Here is a 20327-nt window from a genome sequence, read left to right as displayed (position 1 = left end):
CAATATAGGCAAAATGAGCCTCACCAGCTTTAAGGAACTTTCACATTTGAGACTGACATGTTTGAAAATGTTTTTCTCCTTTCTTTTATTTCAGAAAAAAAAGAATATAAGAATTTTGTAAAACATTGCCTCTTAATTCAGGCTCGCAATCAAATCATAAACATGAGTTCAAAGAATATAAAAGGAATCAATAGTTCTTTAATGCTTTCAGAGTTATAGCTCTTTGACAAGTATCAAAATTGATAAGTTGGCTTCAGGTTGGCCTCCTATTTTTTAAGGTTTCGGCCACCACAATGTCATTTATTTCTTGGTCCTGTTGAATATTGCAACATGCCCCTCTTTCTTAGCTTGGTATTTTAATCGAATGCGAACAAAATGACACAGCTAGTATAATCAATTACTCGACCTTCTATTTTGGTTCTCTAAAATATTTCATTTGTTCAAGCTTCGTAGACTCCTCTAAAAAAGGCAGTATTGAAATATCGTTCTAAAAATGAAATTCCTTAGTACTCATATGAAATTGACTATAACAGGTGTTTTTTAACTCCCTTAGTCCATCTTTACCATAACTCCTTATTTAGATTAATTTAATTTGCCATTGTCTGGCTAGCTAAATTTTATCCATAAAGTCGGAGCGTTTAACCAATTGCTCTAGAGGGACAACTCAATATTATAATTACCTTTATCAGGCTAGCTGAATCTTATCCATAAAGTCGGGGCGTTTAACCAATTGCTTTAGAGGGACAGCTAAAGCTTTATTGTATATACATTATAATCACCTTTATCAGGCTAGCTGAATCTTATCCATAAAGCCGGGGAGTTTAACCAATTGCTCTAGAGGGACAACTTAAGCTTTATTGTATACATTTAATATTATAATCTGGGTATACGGATCCAATCTCTTAAGTTTGTCAAGAAGAACCTGTTATAGTCTAGGTGTTGTTGAAAGTCAAGAAATCTCATCTTTAGAGTTCAATTTCTAAGCAACTGACCTAAACTAGATTCATCTACTCAACTATTTCATCTGTGAATATCATCATCATCATTTAACGTCATCAACAAAAGTATAGTAATGTCATACACAAGAGATGCTCTATGTTGTCCGCTCCTATGCATACCTAATACCAAGCCTCTTGTTCATTCCCTTATGAAAGGAGAAGGCTATATCAGTTTTTTGCAAGAGAATGACATGATGTTCGAGTGTGTCTTCTGGGTAAAATCAATGGTCATTATTTTACCAATTTTTATCGTGTCACTTTGTCAAAGATCTATAACTCCGATCATTTACAGTTTTTTAATTCAGTTGATATTCAAAGAATTTCAAGTTGTAAATTTGGTTCAATGCTCAGCATAAATTCATTTAAATATCCTTATAAAAAGAAATACGAGAAAGTTCAAAAAACAAGTTACAAAAAGAAATATGAGAAAGTTCAAAAACAAATTCAAACAATATGCTACAAAATGGAATAGAGCTTCATTAGGATGCCCCATTATTTCAAGACTGTTGAATGTCTAATTGGATTAGGGCCTTCATCTGTACTTGCTCCCCATTTCTCAATCGTTTCACTTACCAATGCTCGAAGTACCATTAGATGCCAAATTTATGCTTCCTCCTAAGCATCTTCTTCAGAAAATCCCACTTCTTTGTTATTTATCAGCTTTTCTTTTCCTGGTTGAAAATTGGGCCCAAATTTAGATCCAAAACGATTTTCCTTGGTGGTGATAGTTTTGGCCGGATCCTGAACGCATATTGCAGCTATGATTGGCGTAATATTCGTCAGGCCTTCTAAGCTGCCCAAAATCCCTCTTGCCTTTAGGAAATCTGATATAGGTGTTTGAGGTGTCTTCAAAGTTGCATCTGACCCACTGATTCTTAAACCCACGGGTCAGTCTCAGATTACATTCATGGAAGCTCTTTTGCTTGGATTTCCTTTCCTATCCTCTTGCGCCTTCACAGAAATTACATGTATTAATCTCTGGTGAAGCAATGACTTCCGAGTTTTGGACCTTAATCCCTTTATCTTATACCTTACACCCTTGAATTGCTTGCTCTAAAGGATCCTCAAGGTTGCTAGGAACCTTAACTGAACAATCAAGGGTTTCATTCTAGTTTATCCAAGGAATCTCCTTATAGGTCCACTTCTCATTCGGGGGACACTGTGGCTGGACATATCTCGGTGTAATCAATCCAGCTATAAGTATTTTTTAATGTAATTGTTCAAGCGAAAAGTGGAAGTGAGGGAATTGAAAACCATGCACTCTCTTTTTCTTATCATCTAATCCCCATGACGAGAGACTACTTGATAATGGTTTTATAGATAGAACTCGATTGTCTTGACTGGATGATTGTAAATGATTATAACCTCTAATCATGAGAGATTGATCCTTCTTAGCTTTCTTGGTCAACATTTGGTCCTCTTCTATGCCCATATTTGATTTTTGGAGTTGGCCTGAAATATCCGACTCCTTAATAGGTCCTCTTGCCACTATCATTTTAATTTTAGCACCAGCATTCATAGTCCCATCCAAAATGGGATCCACTAGTGGCTTCTCTCCATGGATCACCACATTTACTATGTCCATTAATTTGGACATTTGTTCTCTTGATTCATCCCAAAATCTTTTTGCTTGATTGATCATCTCCTGTTGGGTTTTTATGAGTTGCTCTTGAATTTTCTCAATCTTACCAACACGCGCTAGTATCTCATTCATCGCTTTGGATCTTTTTACAGACACGTTTTAGGTAACTTCAATTTGCTTTCAAAGCATCACTTTTAATTGCCTTTTCTTTGAACGGGTGTTATGAGGATGAAGTGTGTCCAATGCTCAGTGTGTCCAGTGTTTGTTTCTTTTTATGAGACATCTCTTGTTAGTTAATGTAAATGTAATGAAAATAAAAAAAGAAAAGAAAAATAATGCGAAATATGCATGATACATGAAGTTTCGAGGCACTGATCCAAAGACGTATTTGTTACTATAAATAATCTTTATTGGGACAAAAGTGTTATTTCTTAAGATACAAAAACATCTTAAAGGTATATTCCGACTGAGTATTCTAGACCCCGAACAACTTCTAACATGTTGACTGGTCTTTTGCCTTCGTCTGTCACTGGTTGAATACCCTGTCGAACCGCTCCGACTTCTCTGGCTAAACCGTGCAAGTGACGAGCCATTTTTTGTACTTTCTCCAAGGAGTCTCGAATGACTGTATCTCTGGCTCTCACTCTCTACTAAGCCTGTTCCCTAACGGAAATGCCATTAGAGCCCTCCATTGATAGGAGCTATCCGAAGTTAATTTGCTTGTTTCTTGAATTCGTCAATAATGGCATCCAGTTGCAGTTATCGCTTTGCCATCTTGTTCTTATTGTCTTTAAAGGGACTCTCCAGGTCAGTAACCATTTTCTCATCTTGCCCCAACAACCTTTGCCAACCCATTTTTAAAAAGTTGACTTTTGAAGTACTTGATGGTGGGCACAACGTCTTCTTAATTAAATGTGACACATAGTTACCTTGCAGATTGTCCTCCAAATTTTTAAGTCTTGTATTACAACCCCTTTGTCCATTAATGAAAACTATTTACATTTAACAAACACGTTTTTATGGATCAACACCTCTTTTGAATGATGTAAATGATAAAAATAAAATGAAAGAGAAAAAATAAAAGGAAAGAGTTAGTGAGGTAAGGATAATAATCAAAACAATAATGAAAATAAAAAGTCCTACCCCCATGATATCTACCACACATGCTTATTATTCCTACCTGGACATGATCTCTATCCTGTATGTTAATTTTGAACAAGTCCTAACCGTATATCTTTCTAGTTCGCATACTTTGAACATAAAGTAAAACAGGAAATAATTCAAGCATCTTAGGTTTTTAAATGGAGTTTCAGGGTGGGCTCTAATTCTCTGTAGTCTCCCGGTTTAGGTTCTAAAGAAGGTACTCGAGTTCTCCTTGCCGGTGCCCTCTTGGGCTTTCCAGACCCTTAGTCCTAAGCCATTACAAGCTTATGTGGACTAAGTTAAACTCAAGAGGATACATTCCCTTATGCCCATACGGAGAATAAATTCACACGAAGACATAAGGTATATGAATCATGAAGGTTACTTGCTAGGCACATACGGATAATAAATTCTCACAAAAGCATCGCTTTCACCCCCACTTAAAAAAAAGGTTCGGAGCTCGGGTATAGAGCCTTATATGGATAAAAGTTTGATAAGCTAAAACCATCGAAAGAAAACGTCAGTACAACTATTTATTTGGAAAAACAAAACTAATCAAAGGTAAGTAATAAGGATCGAAAAATTACCTTAAAATTTAAACTTACCCTTTTCACTTAAGAAGACAACTGGAAATTAACCTTAGCCATCTTGTTCTTATTGTCTATAAAGGGACAGTCCAGGTCAATAACCTTTTTCTCATATTGCCCCAACAACCTTTGCCAACCCATTTTTGAAAAGTTGACTTTTGATGTACTTGATGGTGGGCACAACGTCTTCTTAATTAAATGTGACACATAGTTGCCTTGCAGATTGTCCTCCGAATTTTTCAACTCTTGTATTACAACCCCTTTATCCATTAATGAAAACTATTTACATTTAACAAACACGTTTTTATGGATCAACACCTATTTTGAATGATGTAAATGATAAAAATAAAATGAAAGAAAAAAATAAAAGAAAAGAGTTAGTGAGGTAAGGATAATAATCAAAACAATAATAAAAATAAAAAGTCCTACCCCACATGATATCTACCACACATGCTTATTATTCCTACCTGAACATGATCTCTATCCCGTATGTTAATTTTGAACAAGTCCTAACCGTATATCTTTCTAGTTCGCATGCTTTGAACATAAAGTAAAACAAGAAATAATTCAAGCATCTTAGGTTTTTAAATGGAGTTTCAGGGTGGGCTCTAATTCTTTGTAGTCTCCCGGTTTAGGTTCTAAAGAAGTACCCGAGTTCTCCTTGTCGGTGCCCCCTTGGGCTTGCCAGACCCTTAGTCCTAAGCCCATTACAAGTTTATGTGGACTAAGTTAAACTCAAGAGGATACATTCCCTTATGCCATACAGAGAATAAATTCACACGAAGACATAAGGTATATGAATCCTGAAGGTTACTTGCTAGGCACATACGGAGAATAAATTCTCACAAAAGCATCGCTTTCACCCCCACTTAAAAAATAGGTTCGGAGCTCGGGTATAGAGCCTTAGATGGATTAAAGTTTGATAAGCTAAAACCATCGAAAGAAAACGTCAGTACAACTATTTATTTGGAAAAACAAAACTAATCAAAGGTAAGTAATAAGGATCAAAAAATTACCTTAAATTTTAAACTTACCATTTTCACTTAAGAAGACAGCTGGAAATTAACCTTAGCCTTACTCACTTACCTGTCCCTAGTGGAGTCGCCAAGTTGTCGCAGACGTCTTTCGGGTGGGCCCAAAATTGGGCTTCGACTTGAAAAAATGTTAAAGCCGCCACCGATCATTTTAAAAAACATTATTTAGGTTGATCGGACACCATCTTACCTAATCTACGTCTTACCAGAAATATGTCAGATTCAGGAGTCGGTTACAGTCAAGGAAGGATTAGCACCCTTGAACTGCCCTTTCGGTACTAATTAATTTCCAGTTGTCTTATTTAAGAAAATTGTAATTTAAATTGAAAGAAAAAAGTTCGATCCAAATTACTTACCTTTAATGGATTTAAAAGTGCACCCTTAAAAAATCAAAAAATGTTAGATTGGAAAAATAACATGATGAATCTAAAAGAAAAAATGTATGTTAAATTATGACACTTTGAACATAGAAGGAAAAAAGGAAAATATAAATACATGCTGAGAAATTAACAAAATATAAAAAAAAGAAATAAATAGAACACAGAGAACAAATCACGCATTAAAAAAAAGTGAAAAATAATGTAAAAAGTAAAAAGTATATCGAATTAAACCAAAAAGACTAATTGCGAAATTAAAGATAAACAATTACTATAATAAAGAAATAAAGAAAAATAAAAATATAAAAACCCTAAAAATAGCTAAATAAAAAATAAGTAAAAAAGCTAATGTCCAAATAGGAAGAAAAAAATGATAAGATGCATAAAATAAATAAGAATAAATAAGAATAAGAATAAGAATAAAAAACTAAAAATAAAATAAAATAAAATAATGGAATTAAATAAAATCATAAAAGAAAATAAGAAAAAAACAGAAAAAATAAATGAATATATATATATAATGTAGTATTAAATAAATAAATAAATAAATAAGAGAGAGGGAAATAATTAAAACGGGAATTAAATAAAAAAAGGACTAAATTAAAATAAAAATAAAATAGAGGGTAAAATTAAAAAGGAAATCGGGGTAAAATTGAATTAAAGGGGTAAAACAAAATCTGAAAAGAAAACGAGGGATCGAAACTGATATTAGCCCTTTTTCAAAAAAAAACACTGGTTAATGGGTCGAAAACCGGGTTGGCGGGTCACTATAAAACCCAAAAATTTAACAAAATATTTCATTATTCCATTTTTTCAAACCGATCAAAGCCCCCTTTTAGTTTTATCTCAACTTGTTCTTCAAGTTGAAGAACACGACCGCCTGGGTTCCTGCGAACCCAGAATCCGGCCACCACCGCCTCGTCGACCGTAGTTCATCGGCGGAGAAACAAAAAAAATTATAGTTTTTCGAAAGCTTTTCTCCCCCTCGTTTCAAAAATCTAGTTGGTTTTTGCAAAATAGCCTCGGAGAGGACTAGATCTGAGAAAGATCATTCGAAGACCATCCCCCTTTTCATCGGTTTTTCCCTTTTCACATGGATTTTTTGAACCAAAAGAAAAACATAGTAAAAAAAGACAAAGGTCGAAGCCAACAACACACCAAGAACAGAAACGAGAGAGGTAAAGGTGATAACTATTATTGATGTTTTCTTTTTTGCGATTACAAGTGTGTTTCTTTTCCAAATCTAACCCATTTTCCCTTTTGATTTTGCAGGGATTTATAGCTTTACAAATCCCCTTTTCCCATTCGGTTTGGAGTCCTAGTTAGGCTAGGTTATTGAGTTTATTGGTTTATCATCCCGAAATAGTCTCCCACTAGGGGATAATGTCTTTGAAGTTAACTGGAAAATAGGGTTGTGGCCGAATCCCCCTTGCTCGGCAGTTATACGGGTTGTGGGTTGTTAAAAACCCTAAATTGATTTCTATTATGGATTTTGGATCTCATCTTGATCCAACAGTGGAGATGCAGGCGATTGAGAGCATAAGGCAGAAACCCTAGCCTTGTTGGGTCTGCACACATGGGCCTAGTAGGGTTTATTTTTAGGTTGGACCTGGCACAAAATCAAAAGAAAAAAAATAAGAATAATAATAATATATATGTATTATAAAATATATATACAATATGTAATGAGTATGTAGATATAATATGTAGTATAAACATATAACTATATAATAACGTATATGAACATATAGTATATTTATACTATATAGTATAAACGTATGCACTATATAATATAATATATGTGCGCTATACCATATAAACATATTTATACTGCACAATATAAATGTAATATAATAATAATATATACAAAGGGTTGGACGAAAGTAGGTGTCTACAATATATATATATATATTGGCATGTAAGTAGTTATTTTGCATCTCATGAATACATGTGTAACGTATAATTATATATATGTATGCCATATGAGTATATTTCATTATAGGTAATAGTCATTCGCACATAATGTGTTTATGTCCTTTAATTACATTGATCAATTTAATGTGTGTAAAGTCACGTGAATTTATTTGATTGTAAACACATAGATTTAATTGTATGTATCTTCGATTTCTAAAATATGATATCCTCATGAGTATTACTTGACCATATCAAATAATTGGATTAAAGGTAATACCCTTTCATTTTAAAGTAGTCATGGGGTGGTTGTCTTAACGTATGAAAAAGCTACTTTTGACAATTTTAAAATGAAGTATATCCCTACAAGTGAAACCCTAAAATTTGATCGCACCTAAAATTTAGGAACGAGAAAAAAAATGTTCATTTATTTAAATTTCCCGAGAAAATTTCGTTAGAACTTATAAAAAGTTCGATCTCAACGTCTTTAAATAATTGAGCATCATTCTTTTTAAAAAGATTGGTAATTCATATTTAATTAATTTTTATTTTTTATCATTATTCATGCATTCGAAATTTAAATTACTAATGAATTTTAGGATGAAATAATAATATTTCTTTATTTCGATTGTAGTGAAAATAAACTACTTTAAGACATGAGAGATCTTTTCTTCTCGATAGGAAATAATTAAATATTTTTGTCTTTTGTCCTAAAATTCAAAGAATATTATTTGAATGGATCTTAAACTAAATTAAATTATAACTTGTAGATTTCATTGCAAAGACAATTAATTAATCGACTAGGTACCGATTTAGGATGATGTGGGGTACTAATTTTTCCTCACGCGTAATTGACTCTCGAACTCAATTTTTTTATACGCATACCTTAAAACGTTGTTTTAAAATTTTTTAAAAATTAAATCTTCTTAAAATGACGAAACATTTTGGGTGCTCAATCACACTCTAATCAAAGATTAGTTGTGACTCATCGAACTAATATTTTTTAAAATCAAAAAATCATTTCGACACATTTAATCAAATTAAATATTTATAATAAAAAATAAATATAAATAAGATGACTTATAATAGGAATTATCCGTAATAATAATATTAATCAAATTAAAATTTAATCCACATTTATCTGTCATTTCAAATATTAAAAATTCTAAAATTTAATTTTACAAAGTTTTTCCCCAGAAAAAGAAGTTAACGATATACATACACATAAACAAATTCAAATCAAATAAGTTCTTAAATTATCAGTATTATTCGATTTTAATCCTTTAATTAACGTATCTTTAATTTTATCGGTTGAATTTTTTTATTTGTTGAAGTCTTAAAAATTAGACCCCGACTTTCTCAACAATTTTCAAGATCTTAAAAAATATATTTAATTTTTTAAAAGGTCATGAGTTTAATTTTTAGGACATTCAAAAGTAAATTAAAATTTTTAGAACGTTACAAGTTCAGTTCCTAGGAACTTCAAAAACCGATAAAGTTAACGACATATTAATGGAATGATAATAATAATATTTTGAGGATAATTATGGAATTTTTAAAGTTTATAGACCAATTTAGAATGAAGGACATAGTTTAAGGATTTATTTAGAAGTTTTTAAAGTTTAGGGACTAATTTAGACTGTGTATCATTTATAGGGAATTACTTTGGAATTAACTCATTATACAATTAAGATGAAAATTCGCTTTGAAATTAACTTGGGCTTATTTAAGAACATTATTTTCCCTCATTTGTTGTTGCAGCCATTGTTACCACTCGAAGCTCTCTCTTCTTCCTCACAGATTTCATTTGTTTTCAACAAGAATACGAGCCCATGGAGAACGAAGAAATCCCAGAAAACGCTAATGAACGTATGATGTTTTTCTTTTTTAGTCAAATTTGTGGGTTTTTTAGGTCTACTTTATTATTATTTTTTTCATTTCTGTTCAGATTGTCCTGGTCCTCAATCGGAATCTGCGGGTAAATCCGATGCATGCCAAGGTTGCCCTAATCAAGAAGTTTGTGCCACCGCCCCTAAGGGCCCTGACCCAGGTATTATTTTCATGGTGATTTTGTAAACTGTTTTTTGATGGCTAGAATAGAATATGAAGCTTTACTAGAGAAGATAGCTGCGCTTGATTAGCCTTTGTAGTTCTTACACAATCGATTAATGGAGATGGAGAGTTCTGGTGTTTTGAATGATAAGTTAATGCCTCAAAAGTTCTCGTGTTTTATGTAAAGGAAGGTTACTCATGATGCGGGGTTGAATAGCATAGTACCTTAACTGGCCTTTTGAGTAGGAAACTGAAATATCTATAGGATGATTTCGGATATCGACTCTTTGAGTTTCTTATGCTATGATGGTAGTTCAATGGTTTCCTATTATCAAGTTGCAAAGGGTTTTGACTTTTGACTCGGGTTATCATCTTTTAACTGTCCGGTGCTTGGGTTGTTGTTGTAATTTCTTTTAATGCTGCAGTGTCTAAAATTTAGCAGTGTTAATGATGCATTCTGATCAGTTAAGTTAGATTTTACCTCACATCTTATGATTAAAGTTGTTTGCAGTGAACATATCTGCCATAAATGAGAACTGATGAATGCATTTGGGCTATGTAATATGCCTCTCTCCATTGTGGTTTTCATGTTGCTTTTTTCCTTTTCCGTATGTTCAATTTATATTTGGCATATTGTGGATTGATTATATTCATATGGCTAAACAGACATTCATGATGGTTCATGAAACTTGGTTTTTGCTTAGCTGATGGGGGCTTTTACCGTTCAGATTTTGATGGGGTTACATGGCTTTTGTTTTATCTTGCCGGTTACTGTTTAGTTGTATTAGGAATTGATTCCCCCAGGTGTATTTTCCTCAAATGTTTGTATGGACATAAGCTTTTTTCTGAGATCTTTAATAATAGTATTTGGGTACTCTTTTCCTCCCGCTTTTCGTCGTTGAACCATGTTTAACATTGATTATGAAGGGGGGGTTTAAACGAGACCCCACCTTTCAAGAAAAATTCTTTTGCTTCTATTCAGCTTGACCATGTTATCTGGCGTATGAGTCAGTTATCTGACATAGTAAATATTCAATCCTTTGCATTCTGCAGATTTGGTTGCAATTGCAGAGAGAATGGCTGCTGTTAAGCATAAGATACTAGTTTTGTCGGGGAAGTGGGGAGTTGGCAAAAGCACTTTCTCTGCCCAACTCTCATTTGCACTAGCGGCTAAGGATTTCCAGGTGGGTCTATTGGACGTTGATATTTGCGGCCCAAGTATTCCGAAAATGCTTGGCTTAGAAGGTCAAGACATTCACCAGAGCAACCTTGGCCGGTCTCCAGTTTATGTTGAGTCCAACCTTGGGGTAATGTCAATTGGATTCATGCTTCCCAACCCTGATGAGGCTGTCATTTGGAGAGGACTGCGTAAAAATGGGCTCATCAAACAATTCCTCAAAGATGTATACTGGGGAGAGCTTGATTTTCTGGTTGTTGATGCCCCTCCTGGGACCTCTGATGAGCACATCTCAATTGTTCAGTTCCTACAGGCTACTGGAATAGATGGAGCAATCATAGTCACTACGCCACAGCAAGTCTCTTTGATTGATGTGCGTAAAGAAGTTAGTTTCTGTAAAAAAGTCGGAGTACCCGTTCTTGGTGTTGTTGAGAACAAAGTTATCAAAGGCTCGAGGCGTATCGAGGCGCAAAAGTGTCCTGGAACCTTGGGGCGCGAGGCGCATGAAAGGCGCGGGATTTATGAAGGCGAGGCGCATGATACCCAAAAAATTATAATACATGTATATATTAATGCAATCAAACTCAAATATCATAGATACTCAATATTAGGCTTCAATAGAGTTCATTCTTAAACTCAAAATACCAACCTAACGTCATAAAAGTTATCAACAAGTATAATCAAGTCGCTAAAATTGATGTTTAATGTCGCAGTCGTCAGTCGAAGAAAAGGAAGAAGCGGTCGATCGATAGGTTAGTATGTGTGGATTAGAAGGTTGATTGACAGTCGATTGAGGGTTTTAGGGGTCTTAAAAGGTTGTTCGTTTTAATACTAAAATAAGCTGTCTTCATTATGTTACCTTGAAAACGATGGAACGATAAAAAAAACTTAATGTATAAAGTTTAATGAATATATTAAAAAATATACAGTAAATAAAATAATAAAGAAAGTAAAATTTAATAATCATATATTATTTGATTATTTTATTGTTTGGGCCACAAAAATAAAATTATCTATAGTAGTAATAATGTATGGATGATATACATCAAAGCTTGTCTCAACTATACCAGACTAAATATCCAAAATTGTCAACCAATGGTGGGGTTTTGGTGAAATTAGTAGAGTTGAAAATTAAAGTAGCATTTTGCTAATAATGTGATAATGAAGATCACACGTGTCAGTATTCGATTCACAGACTTAGATTTCGTTGGATGAGAGATTCAATCAACTGTCCCTCGCCTATAACTCAAACAGCTTCTCCTTCAACATCCTAGCTTTTGTCTTCATCGTCTTCACCAAAAATGGCAACTGAAATGGCACTCGTAAAGCCTATCTCCAAGTTCAGTTCAAGCACTCCAATCTTCACCAACTCACGTTATGTGAAGTTCACCACCATCATGATGTCATCCACTTCGCAGCCAACAACAAAGATCGTCGTCAAGGGTGGCAAGAAAGCCGCCAAAACAGTAATCAAAGAGACCCTTCTGACGCCGAGGTTATACTCCACCGACTTCGATGAGATGGAGACCCTTTTTAACACCGAAATCAACAAGAATCTCAACCAATCCGAGTTCGAGGCGCTACTTCAAGAGTTCAAGACGATTACAACCAGACACTTCATGAGGAACAAGGAGTTCAAGGAGGCTGCTGATGCCAATAATAATTACAAGGTTTTAAGCCCACATCGCGCCTCGACTGAGCCTCGCGCCTCCGAGCCTCACTACGCCTAGGTGCGCCTAGGCTATGTGCCTCGCTTCAGTGTTGAAAAAGCCCCGTTCAGTGAGCCTCTGCGCTTTTGCGCCTCAGGCGCGCTTTTTACAACTATGGTTGAGAACATGAGTGGTTTGTGTCAACCATTGACAGATTTCAGGTTTTTGAAGATGACAGAGAATGGTGAACATACCGATCTCACAGAGAAGGTCATCGAGTATATGAGGGGGACAGCACCTGAAATGCTAGATCTCATAGCTACCACTGAAGTCTTTGATAGCAGTGGTGGTGATGCAGCAAAAATGTGTACAGAAATGGGAGTACCATTCCTCGGAAAGTGCCATTGGATCCACAGCTTTGCAAGGCAGCTGAAGAAGGCAAATCTTGTTTTGCTGAACAGAAGTGCAGTACTAGCGCTCCTGCATTGAAGAATATTGTTGAGAAACTGATGACAAATTATTGGCGTGAAGAAATGTATGTGGAACAGTAACCTAGGGTGAACAATGTTGAGCTTTACTTGGAGATCTGTGTTACAGAAAATTGTTTGCATGCTATGTAATCTTCTTATCATTATTCCCAAGTTTTAGGAATATTCTGTGAGGTACAATACTTGAATTATACAAGTTCAATGCTCTGTAGTCTTAACACTGACAATTTACAAACTTTTACTGTAATCCTTTTGTTAATTGTGATTATAATTTTCAAAATGTATGCTCAACTCCTTTATACTGTTAAATCAGGAGGGATTGTGGATTGATATGTTAACAGGACCATTTGACCATTAGAACAGATCAACTGATGCTCACCAAGACATGCATCTATCCCTACGGCTCTAAATGAATAGAGCGTTCGATGAACCGATCGTATAACGTTTATTTATGTTTGTTTGTTAAGCTAAATAAACAGTATGAACAAATTTTTATGTTCATTTAATAAATGAATAAACACGAACAAATGTGTTTTCGGTTCGTTTATGTTCACGAATAAACTCGTTTATTTATGTTCATAAGTAAACTCGTTTACTCGGTTCTCCTTTTTCTTTTATTTATATATATATACATTTTAAGTATTAGTGAAAGTAAGGACTAAATAGAAGACATGGTAAAAATTAAAATTTAAACTATGAATTTTAAGGAATTTAAACACTAATGACGTAATTTTATCATTTTTTTTAGCTTACGAATGAAAAGGTAAAACAAAATTGAATTAAAAGAACACTTGATAATTATCGAATTAATCTAAATCAACTAAACGTTTGCCGTGTTGTCTTGTTACAGGATATACTTGGTCTTTTGCCACATTGACTTCTAATCAATGAAAAGATAAAACTTTAGATGTAACTGAGCCATCAGTCTTGCAAATTCCTTCAAGTATCAACTAATGAACACCAATAATGATTCAACTAATCCCTCTGAAGAATTCTATTACCAATAAGAAACCAAACACACGTGTAGGATTAAGGAGTAGCTTAGGATCTAACTCTAATAGGCATATGTTCCCCGACTGGACATCCAAAAACCAGACATGTTCCTCAAAAACTTTATTTATATTCTTTTTTCCTAGACATAAGACGCTTTCAAACATCACAAAGTTCCCATCACTGATGCAAGAGATAACCCGAATTCGCAACCGGCAGAGCCTCCTTCCGTGTCGTAATATCCTGCAACCACCAAAAGGAAAAACAAGAGCAGAACCTGTGAAACATCTGTAAAAAACCGTAGTTGATCTTTCGCCATAAGGCCTGAATCATGAAATGTAGTATTAGACATACTGCCTTCCATGAAGGTAGAATAATCACATGAGCCTACACCAAGTTGAGGAGAGCAGATGACTGCAGGAATTATTACTTATAGCTACATCAAGTTGCAGTTGAAATAGGATTCACTACGAAAAGCACATGCCATTCGTCGGTTATTTGGGTATCAAACAGAGTATTCAGGTATCGTATTTGGTTAACACCGGAGAGCGGGAGATTATCGAGCAACGATAATAAGCAAGGAAGTAATGATCACTGTAAATGACATGCAACATATGTAGGGAATGGAAAAGGAAATTACCATCATGGCCTAGATGGATTCATTGCCAGAAGCATGTTCTGCCCACCGGGAATGTATGCCACATTAGGTGACCTAGCAAGAGTTGCGGCGATTTCCCTCGATCCTCCTAAGCTCAATCAGCCCCATACCAGCAGTCTGGGTGGCTTCAGAAATTAACTTTGCAGCCTCACTTTCACCTTCTGCTCGGATAACAGCAGCACGCCTCTCTTGGTCAGCTTTCATCACAACGTACCTAGACCGCTCCGCCTCCTGTTGTGCCACCTGCTTCTGCTCCACTGCTCTCGAGAATTCAGCACCATATGACAAGTGCGTAATCGCGACATCAGCTAGCTCGATGTTAAAGTCCCTTGCACGCTGTCTTAGTGAATTCCGGACCAATGCCGACACTTGGGGACGCTCGGTGAGAAGCTGGTCGGCATTGAACTGTGCAACCACAGCTTTCAGCACCTCATTTCCAATGGAGGGAAGAACCTTCTCATCGTACTCGAGACCAAGGCGTTGATAGATTTTAGGAAGCTTATCCTCCTTTTTTCACAAACAAACACCACAGATTAAACCTTAAATCTTTGAAGAACAAAACTAAACCCCAAACATTCATCATACAAACTTAAATACATACATATAACCCATTTCATAAATTCATCCAAAAATGATATTTGTAATCAAAATTTAGTTCTTCATATATAATTACCTTGGGTTTAGAAAGGACACGAAGAGTAAGATTAACCATCTGGAGATCCTATGTTCCAGAAATGGAGGAGAACGTGTGAGGCTTCATACGGATATCATAAATGAAGGGCTTCTGAAGCCATGGAACCAAAAAGTGAGTCCCTTCCTCCGCCGTTTTATCCAACACTCCCTTAAACGATCAAATATCACAGCTCTTTCGCCGCAGTCCACGGTGTACATTGAGGCGTTGAGGACTGTCGCAGCGGCCCCCAGACCAAAGGCGGCGCGTGCGACGTTGGTTAAGAAAGAAACCTCTGCTTGATTGCTTCCCATTTTCTTGGAGTTCCTTGTTTGATTAATTTGCTTTCACTAACGAGGGTTTTTAATTTCTTTTGGGAGAATGAGGGTTTTTAGTTGGGGTTTATGTAAAGTTGAAAGTTTTTAAAACTGGGCTATTATCTTTATTTTAAAGCTTTAAAACAATGAGCCCAAACTAACCCAAACCTAATTTCTTCTTCTTCTTCTTCTTCCGCTTGAAGCTCTTTCATTTCAGAAAATAACCCTAAATTCCTACACTTGAATATTGCAAAGATTTCAACTTTAAGAGTTCTCGAGAAAGGTATTTTTATCTTTTACATTGTACCATAAATTTCCTAGAATCCAAACAGAAAAAAAAGGGAGGCTTTTTTCTTGTTTCCATACACCTCCCAATCGATCTCCATAAGTTTTACTGGGATTTTTTCTGGGTTTTCTGTTGAATTGATTTAGTTCTCCATAGGTTTGAAGAAGCCTTAGATCTTGTTTCCTTGGGCATTTGGCGTTTGGAATTGAATGAAGATATATGAGCTAAATATATTGAAGAAAATGTTGTGAGTTCATGGATTCTGCATATTGTTTTCATCTTCTTTAGGCATCTCTGGTAATAAACTGTTTCCAGGAGGAGAAGCTTATACAAAGAAATCTCAACTTTTGTTTACTTAATTCATCGTTTAGTAGCTTTTGATTTCATGAATGAACATTGGCACTCTAATTGTAGATAACCATCCATGGTTGTGAATTGGGTACATGTCGAATCGGATGCATTCCGATATCCAGCAGAGGTCATTGCATAATTTTAACCATCTCTACATAATGTTTGCAGGGGTAAAGTCATGGCATTAGCTCATATCAGATCATTAAGAAGTGTTCTTGTTGCCAAGGAGACAGTTCATGTCGGTCAACGAACATTTGCTGCCCGGGCTGGGAAAGCCAACAAGGGCTCAGAAGAATCAATAGAAGTAGAGAGGAGGGCACTTAGACAATTTGTTTTGGGTACAGGGAAGTCTGCTGGCAGGAATTCCTCGGGGCGTATTACGGTTTTTCACCGAGGGGGTGGATCGAAGCGATCGCAGCGAAGAATTGATCTGAAACGAAGCACTTCGTCTATGGGCATTGTGGAAAGGATAGAATATGACCCTAATCGTTCTTCTTGGATCGCTCTAGTACGATGGATCGAGGGGGTCAGTGTTTGCCAGAAGAAATTGAATACGGTAGAGGAGTTCACTCCGCCGCTCGAGATCCTTGATCCTATCACGACCAGTATCCGTGGCCAATTTTCGTTCTCTTCCCTGCCCGGGATGGTGGATCAAAGGAAGGTAGCTTCCTTCTCTTCTGGATCGACGGCGTCTTTTGTAGTTGGCCCTCCTACCAAAATGTCCCCTTCGTCGAACAGCGCCTTGTATAGTAAAGATGCAGGAAGCAAAAAAACTTGTGCGAGGGACGTCTTCTCCGCCCTCTCCTCTCCAATGGCCAAGGGGGAGACCGCATCCCTTTCCTCCGGTAACTATTTTGGTCTCCCAAGGGTGGCAGTAGCTGGGGCAAAGCCTGCTTTCTTTGCTCCACGAATGAGAGAAGAACTCGGAGAAAAAAACACATTCTCTCTTAGCGAGGTCCAAAAGTGGAGAACGAACAGCATTCTCTGGACACACAGGATCAAACGTAAAGCAGCGCTTTCTTGGCACAGCATTAGGCAGCAAGACACTTTAGGGCTTGTTGGAGCTGTTGAGCATACCGAATCAAAGCCGAAGACGGAAGGTAAGCCAATAGGCGAAGTCGATCGTGCACCGGTCACTTACATAATAGCCAGTCAGCAACTAGAAGCAGGCAAAATGGTGATGAATTGCGACTGGTCCAAGCCCTCGAAAGTCTTTGGCAAGCCCAAGGCAGTAGCTCGTTAATCAAGTGAACCATCAACATATATCATCGTCTTTAGATACGATTTGAGGATCGAGTTATTCGAGTTATTCGTATAAGTTCGAAGGTTAATTTAGTATTCGAGAATGTCTTAATAAAAAAATATTGAAGGTCTAAACTTGCCTAGTTAAACTAGCTTTTCAATTCTATAAAATTGTTTTTCTTTTATTTTTAATTTTATATATTATGTAAATATAATATCTTATGAGAATTAAATATATAATACAATGATGTAAATATTAATATTATACTCTCTCTATCCTATTAAATTTTTTCATCGTTGATTTTTTTGTCAAAATTTTTAATTTGATTTATTATTATTTAAATATTATTGATAAAAATACAAAGATATATATTTTAAAAATTTTAACGGTCTGTTTGTTTGCATGTAATTGGTTTTCCGGAAAATGAATTACTGGAATTTGAATTACTAAAATTTGAATTATTGGAAAATGAATTACTGGAATTTGAATTCTGCAAAATGAATTACATTTCTGGAAAATGAATTACATTTATGGAAAACATCTGGAAAACGTTTTATGATGTTTGAAAGATGTTATTTAAACCTTTTTCCACTAGTTGATTAGTTTTTTAAATATTATTTATTACAAATATTAAATATAATAAATAATATTATTTCTCATAAAACTTAATATTATTATTTTAAAATATTAAAATAATTTTTTATTATTAAATATTTTTTATAATTTTATTAATAAAAATATTAATATGATATATTTTAGTGAAATAAAATATTATAAATTATATTATTAATTATTAAAGTAATAGTGTTATATTATATTTTAAAAATATTAATTAGTATATTTAAATATCTTTACTAAAATATTATTTAAATATATAAAATATTATTCATTATTAAGTATATAAAAAATTTATTATATATTATTAAAATAAAAAATATAATATCTTATTATTATAATATAATTGATATTACTAAACTAAAAATAATTATATTATTATAATATTAATAAATATATTTTAAATATTTTAATAATTAATATTTTGATGAAAATGCTATTAAAATATTTTATTAATATTAAATTCATAAAATAAATTTTTTTGAGTATTTTTGCTTTGAAGTCAAAAGTTCGGAAAATAACTTACGGAAAATGAATCCGTAAGTCATTTACAGAAAACACAAAGGAAATTCTGTTACTATGAAAATGAATTACGTTCCGGAAAACGAATTACGTGAAACAAACACGGGAAAATATTTTTCGGAAAATGAATTACGTGAAACAAACACGGGAAAACATTTTCGAAAAACGAATTACATGAAACAAACACGGAATTTCGGGGAAAACCAATTCCGTAATTGGTTTACAAACAAACCCACCCTAAAGAAGTAGTTTTAAATATATTTTTATAAAACTTAATTATTTAAAATATTTAAAATAATCATAATTAAAATTTTGATTTTAAAAAATCAATAATAAACGTATTATATGGTACGAAGTGTGCATATAACATGGACTGTGTATATGAAGTTTCAATGCCAATTCTCGAAACATAAAATATTTAACTTCCTCTGCAAAATGATGGAGATTTTTCTTCTAATTATCTAAGAGGTACGCTTCTTTAATAATCATAAGTAACTTTTAAAGGGTAAAGTACACAAATGGTCCCCTAACTATAGAGAGATATTTTATTGAATCCCTCGATCATTAAAAGTTACAAAATAGTCACCTAACTATTCATTATGTTCCAAACTCATCATTTTCTGTTAAAAAATTAATGGTCATTTGAACTAAATGTTAACTTGCTGACTTAGATATGATATTCGTTTGAGATTATGATATCAGATTATATCATATCGCAGTTAGCAAAACCACGTCCAACTCAGATTGTCGTTAATTTTTTAACGGAAAATGATGAGTTTGAAACATGATGAATAGTCGGTAACCATTTTGTAACTTTTAATAGCCAATGAACTCAATAAAGCAACTCTCTATAATTAGGGGACCATTTTATAACTTTTAATAGTTAAGGGACTCATCAAAATAATATCTTATAGTCATGAGACCATTTGTGTACTTTACCCCTTTTTAGAATACTTGTTTGAATAATTTTTTAAAATTAATAAAATAATAATAATTTTTAATGGCTTAATATTTTATTTTTGTTCTTATATTATATTGTAATTATCATTTTAACCTAATTATTATTATTCCGTAGGTTTATCTCCTTAACTTCCATTTCATAGTGCAACTCCTTGATCATTTGTGTTAAAAAAAAATATCCCTCTACCGCTATAATAAGTTGCTGATGTAGAAATTTGAGAATGAATATTTAAAATTTTAATTTTATTTTTTTTAAAATAATGATTATATATATTTTTTTTACTTTTTTTTTCTTATCACGTTAAACTAAATTTAATCATATTTTTGCACAAATTAACTTATCTCAATGATTAAAGGAGTTGTTATTCCTAGAAGTCATTGGTTTAAGCATTAGCAACTACAAGGGTGATTGAGCCTTCATTATTAAATGATTGAAAGTAATTATAACATGTACTACTTTATAATCACTTTTAGCTTATTAAAAATTTAATCATATTTTCAAAATAATATTAGGGGGCTTAGCGCACTTGCCTCTGTCTATAATTTGTTTTTTTAAAGTAAAAGAGAACATCATTAAAAACCTCTTCTTAATTCGACCAAGACATAGCTCGATCACTACAACGGAAGGGAAAAGAGTGCTCCATTTGATTTCATTAAACCGAGAATATAAGTTTGAATTACATACATAAACCACAAAGGAAATATCACTAGTAAAAA

The 20327-nt window shown here is 34.0% G+C and overlaps 1 protein-coding gene and 2 pseudogenes across 1 annotated transcript; 2 read left to right on the top strand and 1 right to left on the bottom strand.

Annotated features, from left to right (window-relative positions):
• The first annotated feature begins 1320 nt into the window (after positions 1 to 1320).
• Positions 1321 to 17545, top strand: LOC120136566 (60S ribosomal protein L2, mitochondrial-like). Its single transcript, XM_039152557.1, has 3 exons — positions 1321 to 1324; positions 15905 to 15916; positions 16439 to 17545. Exon 3 carries the CDS (start codon positions 16449 to 16451, stop codon positions 17511 to 17513), a length of 1065 nt encoding a protein of 354 aa, XP_039008488.1. The 5' UTR covers positions 1321 to 1324; positions 15905 to 15916; positions 16439 to 16448; the 3' UTR covers positions 17514 to 17545.
• On the top strand, positions 9328 to 13257 carry LOC120136565 (annotated as a pseudogene).
• On the bottom strand, positions 14554 to 15696 carry LOC120136567 (annotated as a pseudogene).
• Positions 17546 to 20327: the final 2782 nt, after the last annotated feature.

This window comes from Hibiscus syriacus, unplaced genomic scaffold, assembly GCF_006381635.1.
Source record: "Hibiscus syriacus cultivar Baekdansim isolate YM2019G1 unplaced genomic scaffold, ASM638163v2 tig00110633_pilon, whole genome shotgun sequence".
Classification (NCBI taxonomy): domain Eukaryota; kingdom Viridiplantae; phylum Streptophyta; class Magnoliopsida; order Malvales; family Malvaceae; genus Hibiscus; species Hibiscus syriacus.
This window is presented reverse-complemented; position numbering and strand designations above follow the sequence as displayed.